Source organism: Salmo trutta, chromosome 30 (genome assembly GCF_901001165.1).
Source record: "Salmo trutta chromosome 30, fSalTru1.1, whole genome shotgun sequence".
Taxonomy (NCBI): Eukaryota; Metazoa; Chordata; class Actinopteri; order Salmoniformes; family Salmonidae; genus Salmo; species Salmo trutta.
The window spans coordinates 4997501-5012812 of NC_042986.1; the positions used below are offsets into that span (position 1 = coordinate 4997501).

The 15312-nt window shown below is 44.9% G+C and overlaps 1 protein-coding gene across 5 annotated transcripts in view; it reads left to right on the forward strand.

The window, feature by feature from the left end:
• The window catches only part of LOC115168976 (histone-lysine N-methyltransferase PRDM16), a 384212-nt gene that overhangs the window by 293054 nt on the left and 75846 nt on the right, over positions 1 to 15312 (forward strand). For all 5 annotated transcript variants that reach the window (XM_029724556.1, XM_029724560.1, XM_029724561.1 and 2 more), the window contains one exon: positions 5752 to 5889. In XM_029724556.1, the coding sequence (XP_029580416.1) occupies positions 5752 to 5889 (138 nt within the window). The remainder of the gene's footprint in view (positions 1 to 5751; positions 5890 to 15312) is intronic.

The window sequence follows — 15312 nt, forward strand, 5'->3', positions numbered from 1 at the left end:
ACACACACACCAACACTCAGTCAGACAGTCACACTCTCTCTCACAACACATACACACACACACACACACACATACACACACACACACACACACACACACCAACACTCAGTCAGACAGTCACACTCTCTCTCACAACACATACACACACACACACACACACACACACACACACGCACACTGTATTGCTGGGTTTGTGTTCTCATCCTTTGAGGCAAGGCACTAAGATCACAAGTCATACTTATCCTAAATAGCACCCAAATCTAAGAGAAATGTGCTGGCTTTCAGTATGTCCCACACATTTCATTGATCTCTACTCTTATTTCAAGTAACATTTTCAATCACCCTATTTTCATTACCTAGATAAGACTCTGTTTCTATGTGAAAGGCCTTGTGTGGACACATGCACACACATGTATCTCACACAGATGCACACGCATACACACGTATGCACGCATGCATGTACACAGACACAAACAGACACACACACATGGCAGACTGTGTGTGAAAGGCCCTGCCCTGAGGGGAAATCCTGATCTCAGTTTCCCTTTTTCTTCTTTCTCCTGGCTGGCCTTGATTAGAGAGGGATCACTCTCAGTCCCCAGCGACACCCCCGTCTCACACACACACACAACCACACTCCCTTTAATTGGCCCCTTAAATAAAGGGCACTTCTTAACCCCGCTAAGTAGACTTTGGAGAAGTCCCATGGTATTTAAGCTCTTAAAACAGTAAGAGAAACATGGAAAGTGTGTGTGCGCTTGTCCGTGCGTGGGCTGTACCCTAGCCTAGAGGTGGTAGGGTGTGCCTCTGTTCAGGTTGCTGTTTTACGACACGTGTGCGTAGCCACTTTTCCAGTGAGTGAGTGAGTGAGTGAGTGAGTGAGTGAGTGAGTGAGTGAGTGAGTGAGTGAGTGAGTGAGTGAGTGAGTGAGTGAGTGAGTGAGTGAGTGAGTGAGTGAGTGAGTGAGTCTCTGATTTCAACAGGAGGAGAATAGAAGGTAAATAAATGAACAATCCGGAGTGGGGGTTTTCTCTCTCTGTTGCCCCTCATTTGAGGCCTTACGAATCAGGATAGGTGTGTGTGGGGGTAGTGTGTATGGAAGGGGGTGAGGGGGTGGTCTGTGTGTGTAGTGTGGGGGGGGGGGTTATGTGTGTGCGTTTGTGTGCAGTGTGCAAAGTCTGGCCAGGAACGCCTCTGCGACCCCCTCCCCCCTCCCCCCACCCACCTACACCTCTCACCTCGGCCAAAGCTGTTCCCCATCTGTTCATAAAACATGTACAATACCTGAGTTTGAGCTCCCAACAAGTGCTGGGACAAGTGCACTCTGACTTGAACCTGTGCAAGGCTTTTTTGGGGAGTTAATTTCACCTCTATGCCTGGTTAGTTTTTCAGTGACTGTTTTCACACAGAAAATAAAGGGCCTGGACTACATTATTTCGGACTGCTTAATGCATAAACGGTGGAGGTGGCAGTAGCTCTTGTTCGAGTGACTGTTTAACTATGTTGTCCACCCCAGAGGGGAAAGTGAAGAGAAGACTGAGGCATTCTCTGTGAGCTTAGTGTAGAAGACAGAGTGTATCAAAGGAACATGGTTTCAAGACGACATTGAGTACGGCTAGTTGATCCCTTAAACATGGACCCCCAAAAAGTTCTAGCTTATGAACTCAACATGTCTGGTTTCCAGTAAAGCACTAAAGAACAACATTTTTCAGAAAGGAAGGAAAGATCTCACACAATCAGTATCTTAGCTCACTATCACCATCAGGGCAATTGATTTGCATGCGAGGCAGCCACAGGTTATTCTTGTCGTTAAAGACCTGACTTGTTACATGCTACATGAGCGTAGGTGCTAGCACTAACAGGCTTTGTTATTTCCAAGCAGGCCAGTTAGCAGTTGTCTAACCTAACACTCTCGCTTCCCACAGGCTAAACACAACGCTATAGTATGAGGCACAGCTGCAACTTTGGGGCACGCTTACGATTAGTTAGCATACCGTGCTCATCAGAACCGTGTGTGTACATGAACTGCCCTTCTCACCTTGGACCAGACCTGCTATTTCCATATTTACTCACAAAACACAGCACCCACCACCACCACCGACAACTGACCTTCTGCATGCGCTCAGTCCCTGACCAAGAAGGCCATTCAGAGTTTATGAGCAACAGAATCGAACGAGCCTCTGTAAATGCTCTCTTGGAAAAGCGGGACTGTTTTGACCTTTAGCAGAAGTCAAAGTAAATTGGGGTGTGCCTCCGCCACACGTTTGATTCTTCCACAGACATTTGACTGAGGCAGAAAAGAAGAGCATTTTGAGGCAAGGCACTAAGATCACAAGTCATACTTATCTCTTAAATAATTATGAATAGATCCACCATTGAGCACAAAAACAACACTTGTTACAGCGGAACGCCTCACCAATATCCAATGGTATAGAGTGGCGCGAATTACAAATACCTCAAAAATGCAAAAACTTCAATTTTTCAAACATATGACTATTTTACACCATTTTAAAGACAAGACTCTCCTTTATCTAACCACATTGTCCGATTTCAAAAAGGCTTTACAACGAAGCAAAACATTAGATTATGTCAGGAGAGTACCCAGACAGAAATAATCACACACCCATTTTTCAAGCTAGCATATATATCACAAAAACCAAAACCACAGATAAATGCAGCACTAACCTTTGATGATCTTCATCAGATGACACTCCTAGGACATTATGTTATGCAGTACATGCATGTTTTGTTCAATCAAGTTCATATTTATATCAAAAAAGAGCTTTTTACATTAGCATGTTTTGTTCAGAACTAGCATACCCACCGAAAACTTCCGGTGAATTTACTAAATTACTCACGATAAACGTTGACAAAAAACATAACAATTATTTTAAGAATTATAGATACAGAACTCCTTTATGCAATCGCGGTGTCCGATGTTAAAATAGCTTTTCGGTGAAAGCACACTTTGCAATATTCTGAGTAGATAGCCCGGCCATCATGGCTAGCTATTTTGACACCCACCAAGTTTGGCACTCACCAAACTCAGATTTACTATAAGAAAAATTGGATTACCTTTGCTGTTCTTCATCAGAATGCACTCCCAGGACTTCTACTTCAACAACCAATGTTGTTTTGGTTCCAAATAATCCATAGTTATATCCAAATAGCTCCGTTTTGTTAAGTGCGTTCAAGACACTATCCGAAGGGTGACACGCCGGCGCGTATCGTGACAAAAAAATTCAAAATATTCCATTACCGTACTTCGAAGCATGTCAAACGCTGTTTAAAATCAATTTTTATGAGATTTTTCTTGTAAAATAGCGATAATATTCCAACCGGGATACGTTGTATCCGTTCAAACACTGAAATAAGAAAATGGAGTCATCACATGCACGCGCGAGCCAGTGTCATTGTTCTCAGAAGTACCACTCTCCAAAACCCCTACTGTTTTTCGCCCAGAGACTGCAGAGTTATCATTCAACGTTCTGGCGCCTTCTGAGAGCCAATGAAAGCCTTAGAAAATGTCACGTTACAGCAGAGATCCTGTATTTTCGATAAAGAGGCTACAGAAGGCCAAGAAATGGTCAGAGAGGGCACTTCCCATATAGAATCTTCTCAGGTTTTGGCCTGCCATATGAGTTCTGTTATACTCACAGACACCATTCAAACAGTTTTAGAAACTTTCGGGTGTTTTCTATCCAAATCTACTAATTATATGCATATTCTAGTTTCTGGGCAGGAGTAATAACCAGATTCAATCGGGTACGTTTTTTATCCGGCCGTGAAAATACTGCCCCCTATCCCAAACAGGTTAACCCAAAGCATACGTTTTAAAACCGTAACTATGAAATTTAACTGGGAAGATTAGACCAAAATGTAACTTTGTCACATTCTTTGGGGCAAAAACGTAGATCCTACAACTAACTGAAATGACTTAAGACGTCAACACGTTACTATTAAAAACATGAGACTGGGTTGCAACAGATGAGAACTTGAGTGGTAGAAGTTGAGTTGAGTGAAGGCTGATTATGACCTAGTAATGAGAAGCCCTAACCAGCCCTGTCTCGTCTCGGTCCCCAGAGGATCTGCCCAGCGACCGACACAGTATCAGTTCCACCAGAATACTCCACCAGGAAAAATGAGATCTTCTATAGAGATTTGTGGAGGAACAGAGTTGTGAGATGTTCACATCTCATTTGGGGTTTCCTCCTCCTCGTTCCAGGTTCTTCTCAAGGCATCGAGTAGTGGACAGACACCTGGGTCGTGTTTATTAGGGCATGCGACGGAAAGTGTTTGTTTTAAAGCATTTTGCAACTGGAAACTAAAATGAGTGTTTCATTTTGGACAGTCCCTCCCTGTTTCAAGTTGATTTTTCCATTTGGGGCCTTGTAAAGATTACGTTGGAGCATTCAGACACTCTCACTCTCTATAAACTGTCATAGTCTTATTTGCCACCAGCGAGAGTCATTGTCTTGTTCTCATTTAAGTTCTTGTCTAGTGCCACCAGGCCTTCGTCATTGTATCATTCAGTCAATGGAATTTGGTTGTTGTTGTTCAAATCAAAATCAAATCAAATTTATTTGTCACATACACATGGTTAGCAGGTGTTAATGCAAGTGTAGCGAAATGCTTGTGCTTCTAGTTCCGACCATGCAGTAATATCTAACAAGTAATCTACCAATTCCACAACAACTACCTTATACACTCAAGTGTAAAGGAATGAATACGAATATGTACATAAAAATATATAAATGAGTGATGGCCGAACGGCATAGGCAAGCTGTAGTAGATGGTATCGAGTACAGTATATACATATGAGATGAGTATTGTACGGTATGAAAACATATAAAGCAGCATTGTTTAAGGTGGCTAGTGATACATTACATCAGGATGGCAAGATGCAGTAGATGGTATAGAGTACAGTATATACATATGAGATGAGTAATGTAGGTTATGAAAACATTATATAAAGTGGCATACCTGTTTTGTAATAGTTTAAGCTCAGTCATGCCCGGTATATTGGACGTGTACCACGTATGCTCTGTTGAGGCCCCTCAGAAACCTTTAACGTTTTCTTTAGTGGGAGAATTTCTCAGTCCTGTGTTCTTAGCAGCAATCATGGCACAGCAGTTTTGAAGTACTGTATGTGTGGTGTAACCTTCGTCTAGAGAACACCACACAGCAGCTCGCGATCGACTCCCCTGTTTTCTTCCCTTACTTTCTGCCCCACAATGAGCTCCTCTTCTTTCCTCTCCTCCTCTCCTCCTTTCCTCCATCTCCTCTCCTCTCAAGTGGTAACCTGAAACCCGCTCCCTCGTTCTCGGTATGGCCCAGGGGATTACAAAGGGTGATCAATATGTGCCAAAGGAAGTCTTTGAAAGAAGCCACAGTTTTCAACCTTCCCCTCCTCCTCCCCCCTCCTTTCCCTCTTTCCTCTCGCTGCTCGGAGGAGCAACAAGGTTAGGGGCCCTTGGCAGATAATGTTCTGTCTACTAACAGATATGGACACACACAAACAAAGTTGAGAAAGTCCACCCTCTTTGTATCCAACAGTCGCGTGACGTGATACTATCTGCTTGCCCATTGTAATTAAGAAAATGTTTATACTGTATGACGGTGACTAAGAAATGAAACCCTAGTAAGCATGTATTCCACCCATACTAGAGAAGATAGAGGCTCAGTTCAGTGTCTTTGCATAAAAGGTGCACCTCTGACGTATGTGTGTTATCATCTGCTCTGTCGCAACAGGTGGTGGATGAGATGGGCAACGTCAAGTTCTGTCTGGACGAAGGCTCAGAGCCCGGTGGGAGCTGGCTCAAGTATGTACGCACTGCCATCTCCTTTGAGGAGCAGAACATGGCGGCGTGTCACCTCAGCGGAGACCAGGTGAGTGGCGCCTCCCTCCTCCTATGGGCTGCCAGCATTTAGTGAGTGGCGCCCCACTCCTCCAATCAGCTGCACATGGCAATGTCAGAGACTCAGTGGAATGGCTATTGTCCTTCTTCCTACCTACCCATTGGGAAGAACAGTGGACTTTGCATCAGTGTGTGTGTCTGTGTGTGTGTGTGTGTGTGTGTGTGTGTGTGTGTGTGTGTGCGCGTGTATGTGCGTCATTGTTTCAAATCAAATCAAATTTGATTGGTTGCATACACATTTAGCAGATGTTTTGTGTGTGTAGAGAAATTGTGTTCCTAGCTTCAAAAGTACAGTAATATCAAACGATACACAACAATACACACAAATCTAAAAGTAAAATAATGGAATTAAGAAATATATAAATATTAGAACGAGGTAAGTCGGAGTCTGGAGTATAAACCATATATATAAATATATATATATATATATATATATATTGTGGCGTACAGCAGGTCAGCCACCAGGGGGAGACTCGTCGAGGCCTGGTAACAGATGGACTATACATCATGAGGCGATGGCTCCATCTGCTGGACGTGCCAGGTCTCGACGGGCTCTCCAGCCAGGACTAATTGGGGCTGATTGGGAGCTGGTGAGTAATCAAGGGCGGATTGCTCACCAGCTGTGCAAGGCCCATAAAGCTGCCAGAAGGGCAGCACACAGGAGGAATGGGGGAAAAAAGGACTCCCGTGGTATTGTTGATGGTTGCCCGATAGGATACAGCCAGACCCGGAATACCAGAAGACGGTATCCCGGAGAGGGTCTCATAGGGGAGACCTATCCTTTTCTTTTTGATCTAATATTTAAATAAACACCCTTGAAACTGAGCTAATCCTTCTCTGTCCATGTCTGATATGGGTAAACATCTTGACCAAACCCCCTGGTCTGCCACAAGTGGTGGAGAATGCGGGCACTCTGATAACGTGGTCAGATCAGGGTTGACATTTATACAGCATCAGCATGGACGAGTTGATAGCTCAGTTCGTCCGGGCCCAACAAGCACAACAGGCGGTTCAGGAACGAACGCTGGAGGAACAGCGACTACGAAACGTCCGCCTCATTGAGGAAGTCAGGAAGCTGCAAGGAGGAGAGTCTCCTGGATCACATCCCAACCAGTTTTTAATCAAGCTAACGGAAGACGATGACATCGAAACATACCTCTGTACGTTTGAACGGACAGCACTACGGGAAGGATGGCCAAGGCAGCAGTAGGAAGCAAGGCAAGTCTGCTGGCACCGTTCCTCTCTGGGAATGCCCAAAAGGCGTATTGGGACCTGAATGACAAACAGGCGGCTAACTACGACGGACTCAAACGGGAGATACTCAGCTGCTATGGGTACAGCCTGGCCCATCGGGCTCAACGGTTCCACAACTGGAGGTTCGTACCCGACGCATCCCCCCGAGCCCAGATGAGCGACCTACTGCGCATCACCAGGGCATGGCTCCTCACGGACGTATACACCCTCTCCATCCTCGACAAAGTGGTCCTGGATCACTTCTTACAGGAGCTACCCCATGACATGAAGAGGGCCGCGAGTCTATGCGCACCCCTGACCTTGGAGAGCCTCCTGGAAGCAGTGAAGATGCATAAGAACACTCAGGCACTGCTGAGTGGGAGCCAGGACGAGTCGGCGACCCGTCCGAGGGGACGGAAGGACAGCCCCACCACGGTGTGCCCCGAACCGACAGTTGGCAGGCCAAAGAACCGCAAACCCATGGAGAGATGGCGGGGTTAGGGCCGACCCGCCACCGATGACCCCAGGTAGAGGGAAACCAAAGGAGGTGTTTTGGGGGTGGCACCTGGGGGCGCATTGCCTGGAATTGCCCGGCTCGAGAGGAGTCGATGCAGGTGGACGGACACGACACGGAAGCGCTATTAGACTCCGGAAGCATGGTTACGCTCGTAACCACGAGCCTGCTGAACCAGGAGACCGAACGGGGTAGGGGAGATGTCCATTTCCTGTGTTCACGGGGACACAAAGCGGTATCCCACCATATGGACCAACATCGTGACACCACAAGGGAGCTGTCAAATGATGGTGGGTGCAGTAACAGAGCTGCCGGTACCTCTCCTAGTGGGACGGGATTCTCCGCTGTTCGCGGCCCTATGGGGGCACGAATTGAGGAAGAAGGTATGAGCAGGCCAAAGAAGAGAGCGGGGACGACCAATAGCCTGTGCAGCCCGGAAGCAACCAGTTAACCAGCCTGTGTCTACGGCTCCGAAGTCGGATGCGGAGGGGGCACCGGAGCCCGATCCCCCTGGGGAACCCCTGGAGGAGGAGCCCATCCTCCCCCTCCTCGATTTTGAGGGGCCAGTAGAGACCCCCGCTGGGGGTCAACTGAGGGAACAATTCGGGACAGCCCAGTGGGAGGATCCAAACTTGAAATCTGCCGATGCCCAAGTTATAGCGGTGGATGGACAGCTACTTCCGTGGGTGAGTGACTGGCGATACCCCCATTTCCAAATTAAGAATAACCTTTTGTATCAGGTGTCGCGCCAACAGGGGGAACTTCAAGAGGTATTGTTGCTGCCCCGATGGTACGTAGGAACCGTTCTTCAGCAGGCCCACACCCACCTGTTGGTGGAGCACCTGGGAATGGAGAAGACCCGGGAACGGATCGCCGCCCGGTTCCACTGGCCCGGGATGAGGAGGGTTGTGGAAGACTACTGTCGCAGCTGCCCGGAGTGTCAACTCACTGCCCCAAAAGCCCACTTCCGAAACCCTCTGGTCCCCCTACCAATAATCAAAGTGCCCTTTGAACGCGTCGCCATGGACATAGTGGGACCCCTGGTAAAGACTGCATGAGGACATAGGTACATCTTGGTAATAGTGGACTATGCCACCCGGTATCCCGAGGCCATCCCCCTACGGGTGACGTGTCCATGGGAATCGGCTGGGAGCTGTTCCACCTCTTTAGCCGGGTGGGCATCCCGAACGAGATCCTGACAGACCAAGGTACAGAGTTTATGTCCCGCCCTCCTGCAGATCAAGCAGGTCCGGACCTCTGTTTTTCACCCGCAGACAGATGGGCTCATCGAGCGCTTTAATAAAATGCTCAAACAGATGCTGCGGAAGGTCACCGAGCAGGACGGGAAGAACTGGGACCAGCTACTACCCCACCTAATGTTCTCAATCCGAGAAGTACCCCAATCCTCCACTGGGTTTTCCCCGTTCAAACTCCTCTATGGGAGGAGGCCACATGGCCTACTGGACCTCACCAAGGAGGTGTGGGAAGCCCAACCGACCCCCTTACGCAGCGTGGTAGAGCACATGGAGACGATACGGGGGCGGATGACAGCCATATGGCCAGTCGTGAGGGAACATATGGAGAAGGCCCAACGCGCCCAAACCCAGGTCTACAATCAGGGAGCCCAGCCCAGAGAGTTCCAGGTGGGAGACAGGGTGTTGGTCCTAGCCCCACGGCCGAAAGTAAGTTCCTGGCAACATGGCACTGAAGCTGGGACCTGTCAATTACTGCGTACGGCAACCGGGGAGACGGAAACCCCAATAGATTTTCCACGTAAACCTGTTGAAGAAGTGGCACGAGAGGACAGCCTTGGCCGTGTTATGGTCAGGACCCAGGACGCCAACGGTACCAGTGGAGGTCCCGAGTAATGAGGACCTTGACCCGGCCCAGAATCAAGAGCTCAGGGAGCTTGTCGATCGGAACACGGCAGTCTTCTCCGAGAAGCCGGGCTGCATGACCCTCATTGAATACCACATCCGTACCCGGCCCGGGGAACCGGTACGAAAGAGGCCATATCGGATTCCGGAGGCCCGAAGGGAAGCCGTGAAACAGTAAGGGAACACCCCCCTGAAATGGGCAAAAATGAATGGGATCTTATTGGCACCGTACGAAACATATACACGATGTACAATACCACTCAAATGGACGTTGTTTCATTCAAAACTGAAAATGCCATATGGCAAATGCCAAGTGTCACAGCAAAAATCCAATAGATGGCGAGCGCGCTCCACCGTAAATTTTCTTATTGCAAATGTAACACAAGTCATGACCCAAGAGTAACATTTTGAAAATTTGAAATATTTTTCAAAAACGTATCACCCCATTAACTTCTTGGGGCTATGTGGGACGCTAGCGTGCCACCCGTGGCGCACCCTATCAACAGCAGGTGCATTTCAAGAGCGGCAAATTTGAAAGCAAATAAATGTCAAAATTCAAATTTCTCAAACATAGAACTAACTTACACCCTTTGAAAGATAAACATCTCCTTAATCTAACCACGTTGTCCGATTTCAAAAAGGTTTTACGGCGAAAGCATAAAGTTAGGTTATGTTAGGAGAGTACATTGACAATAGCTGTGTGTAATGTATTGTCAATTCAAAGACAGGCGTCACCAAAACCATAAAATCAGCTAAAATTATGCACTAACCTTTTACAATCTCCATCAGATGACACTCCTAGGACATTATGTTAGACAATGCATGCATTTTTAGTTCTATCAAGTTCATATTTATATCCAAAAACAGCGTTTTACTATGGCGTTGATGTTCAGGAAATCGTTTCCCTCCAATAACCGGCAGTCAAGTCATGACAACAAAATAATTAATTAATATTAGAAAGCATTGGTAAAATATTATATTGTCATTCAAAGAATTATAGATTTACATCTCTTGAACGCAATCGACTTGCCAGATTTAAAAATAACCTTACTGGGAAATCACACTTTGCAATAATCTGAGCACTGAGCCCAGAAAAATACGCTTTGCGATACAGACTAACCGCCATGTTGGAGAGATCTAAAATCGAAAATACTATGTAAATAATCCATTACCTTTTGATTGTCTTCATCAGATGTCACTTCCAGGAATCCCAGGTCCATAACGAATGTAGTTTGTTCAAAAAAGCTCATCATTTATGTCCAAAAAGCTCTGTGTTGTTAGCACATGATCTAAGCCAGCCGGACTTCACTTCACTTCACGAACGGAAAAAATATATTTACGTTCGTTCAAACATGTCAAACGTTGTATCGCATAAATCATTAGTGCCTTTTTTAACCAGAACATGAATAAAATTCAAGGCGGACGATTGCGTTCTCTTTTAAACCGTATTGGAACGAGAGTACCCAACATGAACTCGCACGCCAGGTGTCTAATGGGCCATCACCGTTCCATGGCTCTTGTTCGGTCAGATCTCACAGTATAAGACTCAAAACACTTTGTAAAGGCTGGTGACATCTAGTGGAAGCAATAGGAAGTGCCAAAACATTCCTCAGCCCCTTTGTTTTTCAATGGCATAGGCTTAACTTCTTGGGGCTATGTGGGACGTTAGCGTGCCACCCGTGGCGCACCCTATCAACAGCAGGTGCATTTCAAGAGCGGCAAATTTGAAACCAAATAAATGTCAAAATTCAAATTTCTCAAACATACAACTAACTTACAGCCTTTGAAAGATAAACATCTTCTTAATCTAACCACGTTTACCGATTTCAAAAAGGTTTTACGGGGAAAGCATAAAGTTAGGTTATGTTAGGAGAGTACATTGACAATAGCTGTGTGTAGTGTATTGTCGATTCAAAGACAGGCGTCACCAAAACCATAAAATCAGCTAAAATTATGCACTAACCTTTTACAATCTCCATCAGATGACACTCCTAGGACATTATGTTAGACAATGCATGCATTTTTAGTTCTATCAAGTTCATATTTATATCTAAAAACAGCGTTTTACTATGGCGTTGATGTTCAGGAAATCATTTCCCTCCAATACCGGCAGTCAAGTCATGACAACAAAATAATTAATTAATATTAGAAAACATTGGTAAAATATTATATTGTCATTCAAAGAATTATAGATTTACATCTCTTGAACGCAATGGACTTGCCAGATTTAAAATTAACCTTACTGGGAAATCACACTTTGCAATAATCTGAGCACTGCGCCAGAAAAATACGCATTGCGATACAGACTAACCGCCATGTTGGAGAGATCTAAAATCGAAAATACTATGTAAATAATCCATTACCTTTGATTCTCTTCATCAGATGTTACTTCCAAAGAATCCCAGGTCCATAACGAATGTAGTTTTGTTCAAAAAAGCTCATCATTTATGTCCAAAAACCTCCGTGTTGTAGCACATGATCTAAGCCAGCCGGACTTCACTTCACTTCCCGAACGGAAAAAATATATTTTCGTTCGTTCAAACATGTCAAACGTTGTATCGCATAAATCAATAGGGCCTTTTTTAACCAGAAGATGAATAAAATTCAAGGCGGACCATTGGGTTCTCTTTTAAAACGTTTCGGAATGAGAGTACCCACCATCAAATCGCCCGCCAGGTGTCTAATGGGCCATCGCCGTTCCAACGCTCTTCTTCAGTCAGATCTCACTGTAGAAGACTCAAAACACTTTGTAAAGGCTGGGGACATCTTGTGGAAGCAATAGGAAGTGCCAAAATATTCCTCCTTCCCTTTGTTTTTCAATGGTATAGGCTTAAAGTCAATTCAACACATCAGGTAACCACTTCCTGTCAGAATCTGTCTCAGGGTTTTGCCTGCCAAATGAGTTCTGTTATACTCACAGACACCATTCAAACAGTTTTTGAAACTTTAGGGTGTTTTCTATCCATATATAATAAGTATATGCATATTGTAGTTACTGGGTAGGATTAGTAACCAGATTAAATCGGGTACATTTTTTTATCCAGCCGTGAAAATACTGCCCCCTATACCCTAACAGGTTAAAGTCAATTCAACACATCAGGTATCCACTTCCTGTCAGAATCTGTCTCAGGGTTTTGCCTGCCAAATGAATTCTGTTATACTCACAGACACCATTCAAACAGTTTTAGAAACTTTAGGGTGTTTTCTATCCATATATAATAAGTATATGCATATTCTAGTTACTGGGTAGGATTAGTAACCAGATTAAATCGGGTACATTTTTTTATCCAGCCGTGAAAATACTGCCCCCTATACCCTAACAGGTTAAAAAAGTGCTTTCTGGACCGTTTTTTAAAATTCTTTAGATTTTTTTGGTCAATTATACATGTATAAGAACTGTATGAACATACTTTTGTCATATTTTATTGGCATAATTATTTTTTGTCCATAAGGCATGTGTTTTGTCCATTTTCAATATGATTTCATAGGAAGTCAAAAGTCGAAGTCAAAAGTCAGTGAACCATTGCCAAATGCAATAAGAAATGTCCAAATGCAATATGAAAGTATTGAATGTGCCAAATCAGGATGTTATGTCCATTTGCCATGTACGATCATAGGAAGTCGGTTTCCAAACCCAAAAGTCAGTGAACTATGTCCAAATTGCATTTATACTACCCAAATGATATATAGCCCTATGTTAAGCCATGAATCAACCTACATGGTCTATTTGTCATGTATGATGAGGGAGAATTGGGAATCTTGTTTTTTAATGATTTTTTGAAAAATGTCCAAAATGACCAGGGGTGCCCCCTATTGGATGGACACGGGTGGGGGGGTGCTCCCTACCCGACCGTAGACCCCTTGCTCCCCCTAAAGGCATTACAAACAATTTTTTAAATGTGCTTCTGATAACCCATTCAAATCACCAGGTGCACGGCTATCCATTTGCAATATATTTCAATGGGCATTTACCATCACGAATTTGACATGCTCAAAAATACTGCAGAAATGCGAAATTGACTGGCCCGATGAACTCGGGATGGTCAGGCAGTGACTGTGATTCCTCTCCATCGCTTTTTGTGTTGATTTCATCATGTCCATTTGGTGATGTTTTACACAGTTGAATCATATTGCAAATGAACTCTCCATTTGCAAGATGTTTCAATGGGCATTTACATCACGAATTTCACATGCTCAAAAATACTGCAGAAATGCAAAATTGACTAGCCCGATGAACTCGGGATGGCCGGGCAGTGCTAGTGGTTCCTCTCCATCGATCGATGGTGACATGAGAGAAGTGGGACTCTGTCGTTTTTAGGGGTGCCCCCTATCGGATGGGCATGGATGGGGGGTGCTCCCTACCCAACCGTGGACCCCTTGCACCCCCTAAAGGCATTTAAAACCATTATAAAAATGTTATCCTGGTAACCCGTTCCAATTACCAGGCGCACAGCTGTCCATTTGCAACATGTTTCAATGGGCATTTACCATCATGAATTTGACATGCTCAAAAAAAATGCAGGAATGCGAAATCGACTGGCCTGATGAACTCGGGATGGCCGGGCAGTGATTGTGGTTCCTCTCCATCGCTCGTTGGTGTTGATTTCACAACGTCATTTTGGTGATGGTCTATCACTGTTTAAACGTATTGCAAATGGAGAAAAGTCAGCCAGCAAGTCACCGTCCATAAGTCAATTAGATATCAATCTGACACCAAACTGATACAAACTGACACCACACCCACTTTTTCCAACTTGTTTAGAAGCCAACTATCACATATTTCAGAACAGGCCCAAAATTCACAGTGCCTTCTATTTAAACCAAAATAAAAATATAAAACACGTAGTTACGTTCTAGCTGCGGGTCCAGTTCTGACATTATGTGTAGGCCTAGCTGAGGCGACCCCGAATCCCAAGTTTCGGCTCGATAGGTCATTTGGAGCCCGAGCAATGACCTTAATTGGTGCTGAAAATCCACATTTTCCGGGTGTTGCTACGGGGTCCTTGAATGAGCTATCGGACAGAAACGTTGGGGTCTGTCTCTATGGGCCGAGGCAGTTTCAATGTACCTAGTCTTGCAACTCTGGGACTTTTCTAAATGTCGTCATTTTCGTGATGGTCAAAATGAATTGAAGTTATTGCAAATGTACGAGGCTGTTTCTTGGTCTGAGAACCTTCTAGAGCCACATAACTCACAGTGCATTATCAACTTGAGCTCTAGAACAGGTTTACAAAGTTTCAGAGCACTAGGTCTGACGGTTCTTTGATAGTTCGAACGAAGGTAACTATTGCAGGCTCTGTGTGTCTCTAAGCCCCACACTGTGTCACTCCATCCTTGCTGTGTGTGTGAGTTTGTCTTGGAAATCTGATGGGATAAATGACTGATTTACAGTTCATGAGGGTTGCCTAATCACACATTTGAAGTTTTGGAAATATGTGACTTTTTTAACCCTTCGAAACAGCCACTGTGACCCCAATTTAAGGCACTTCCGGTTGACACAGGAAGCTAAAAGTAAATACATATCCTCATTGGGGTAGGCTTTTACAGAATCCTGAGTTTAAAGTCTTTATGTTGTGAATTGACTGATTTACACAGGGTTGAATGCACTAATTTTCACAAACTGCAGGTTTGGTACATCAAAACACCTTTAGGGTGAATTTAAGCACTCCAGGAAGCTTAAAATCAACACAGGTAGACCTCATAGTGGCCTGATGAATTGTCATCGAAGACAGGTTCATAAGGCATTCATAACCCACATAGGCTTCAGGTT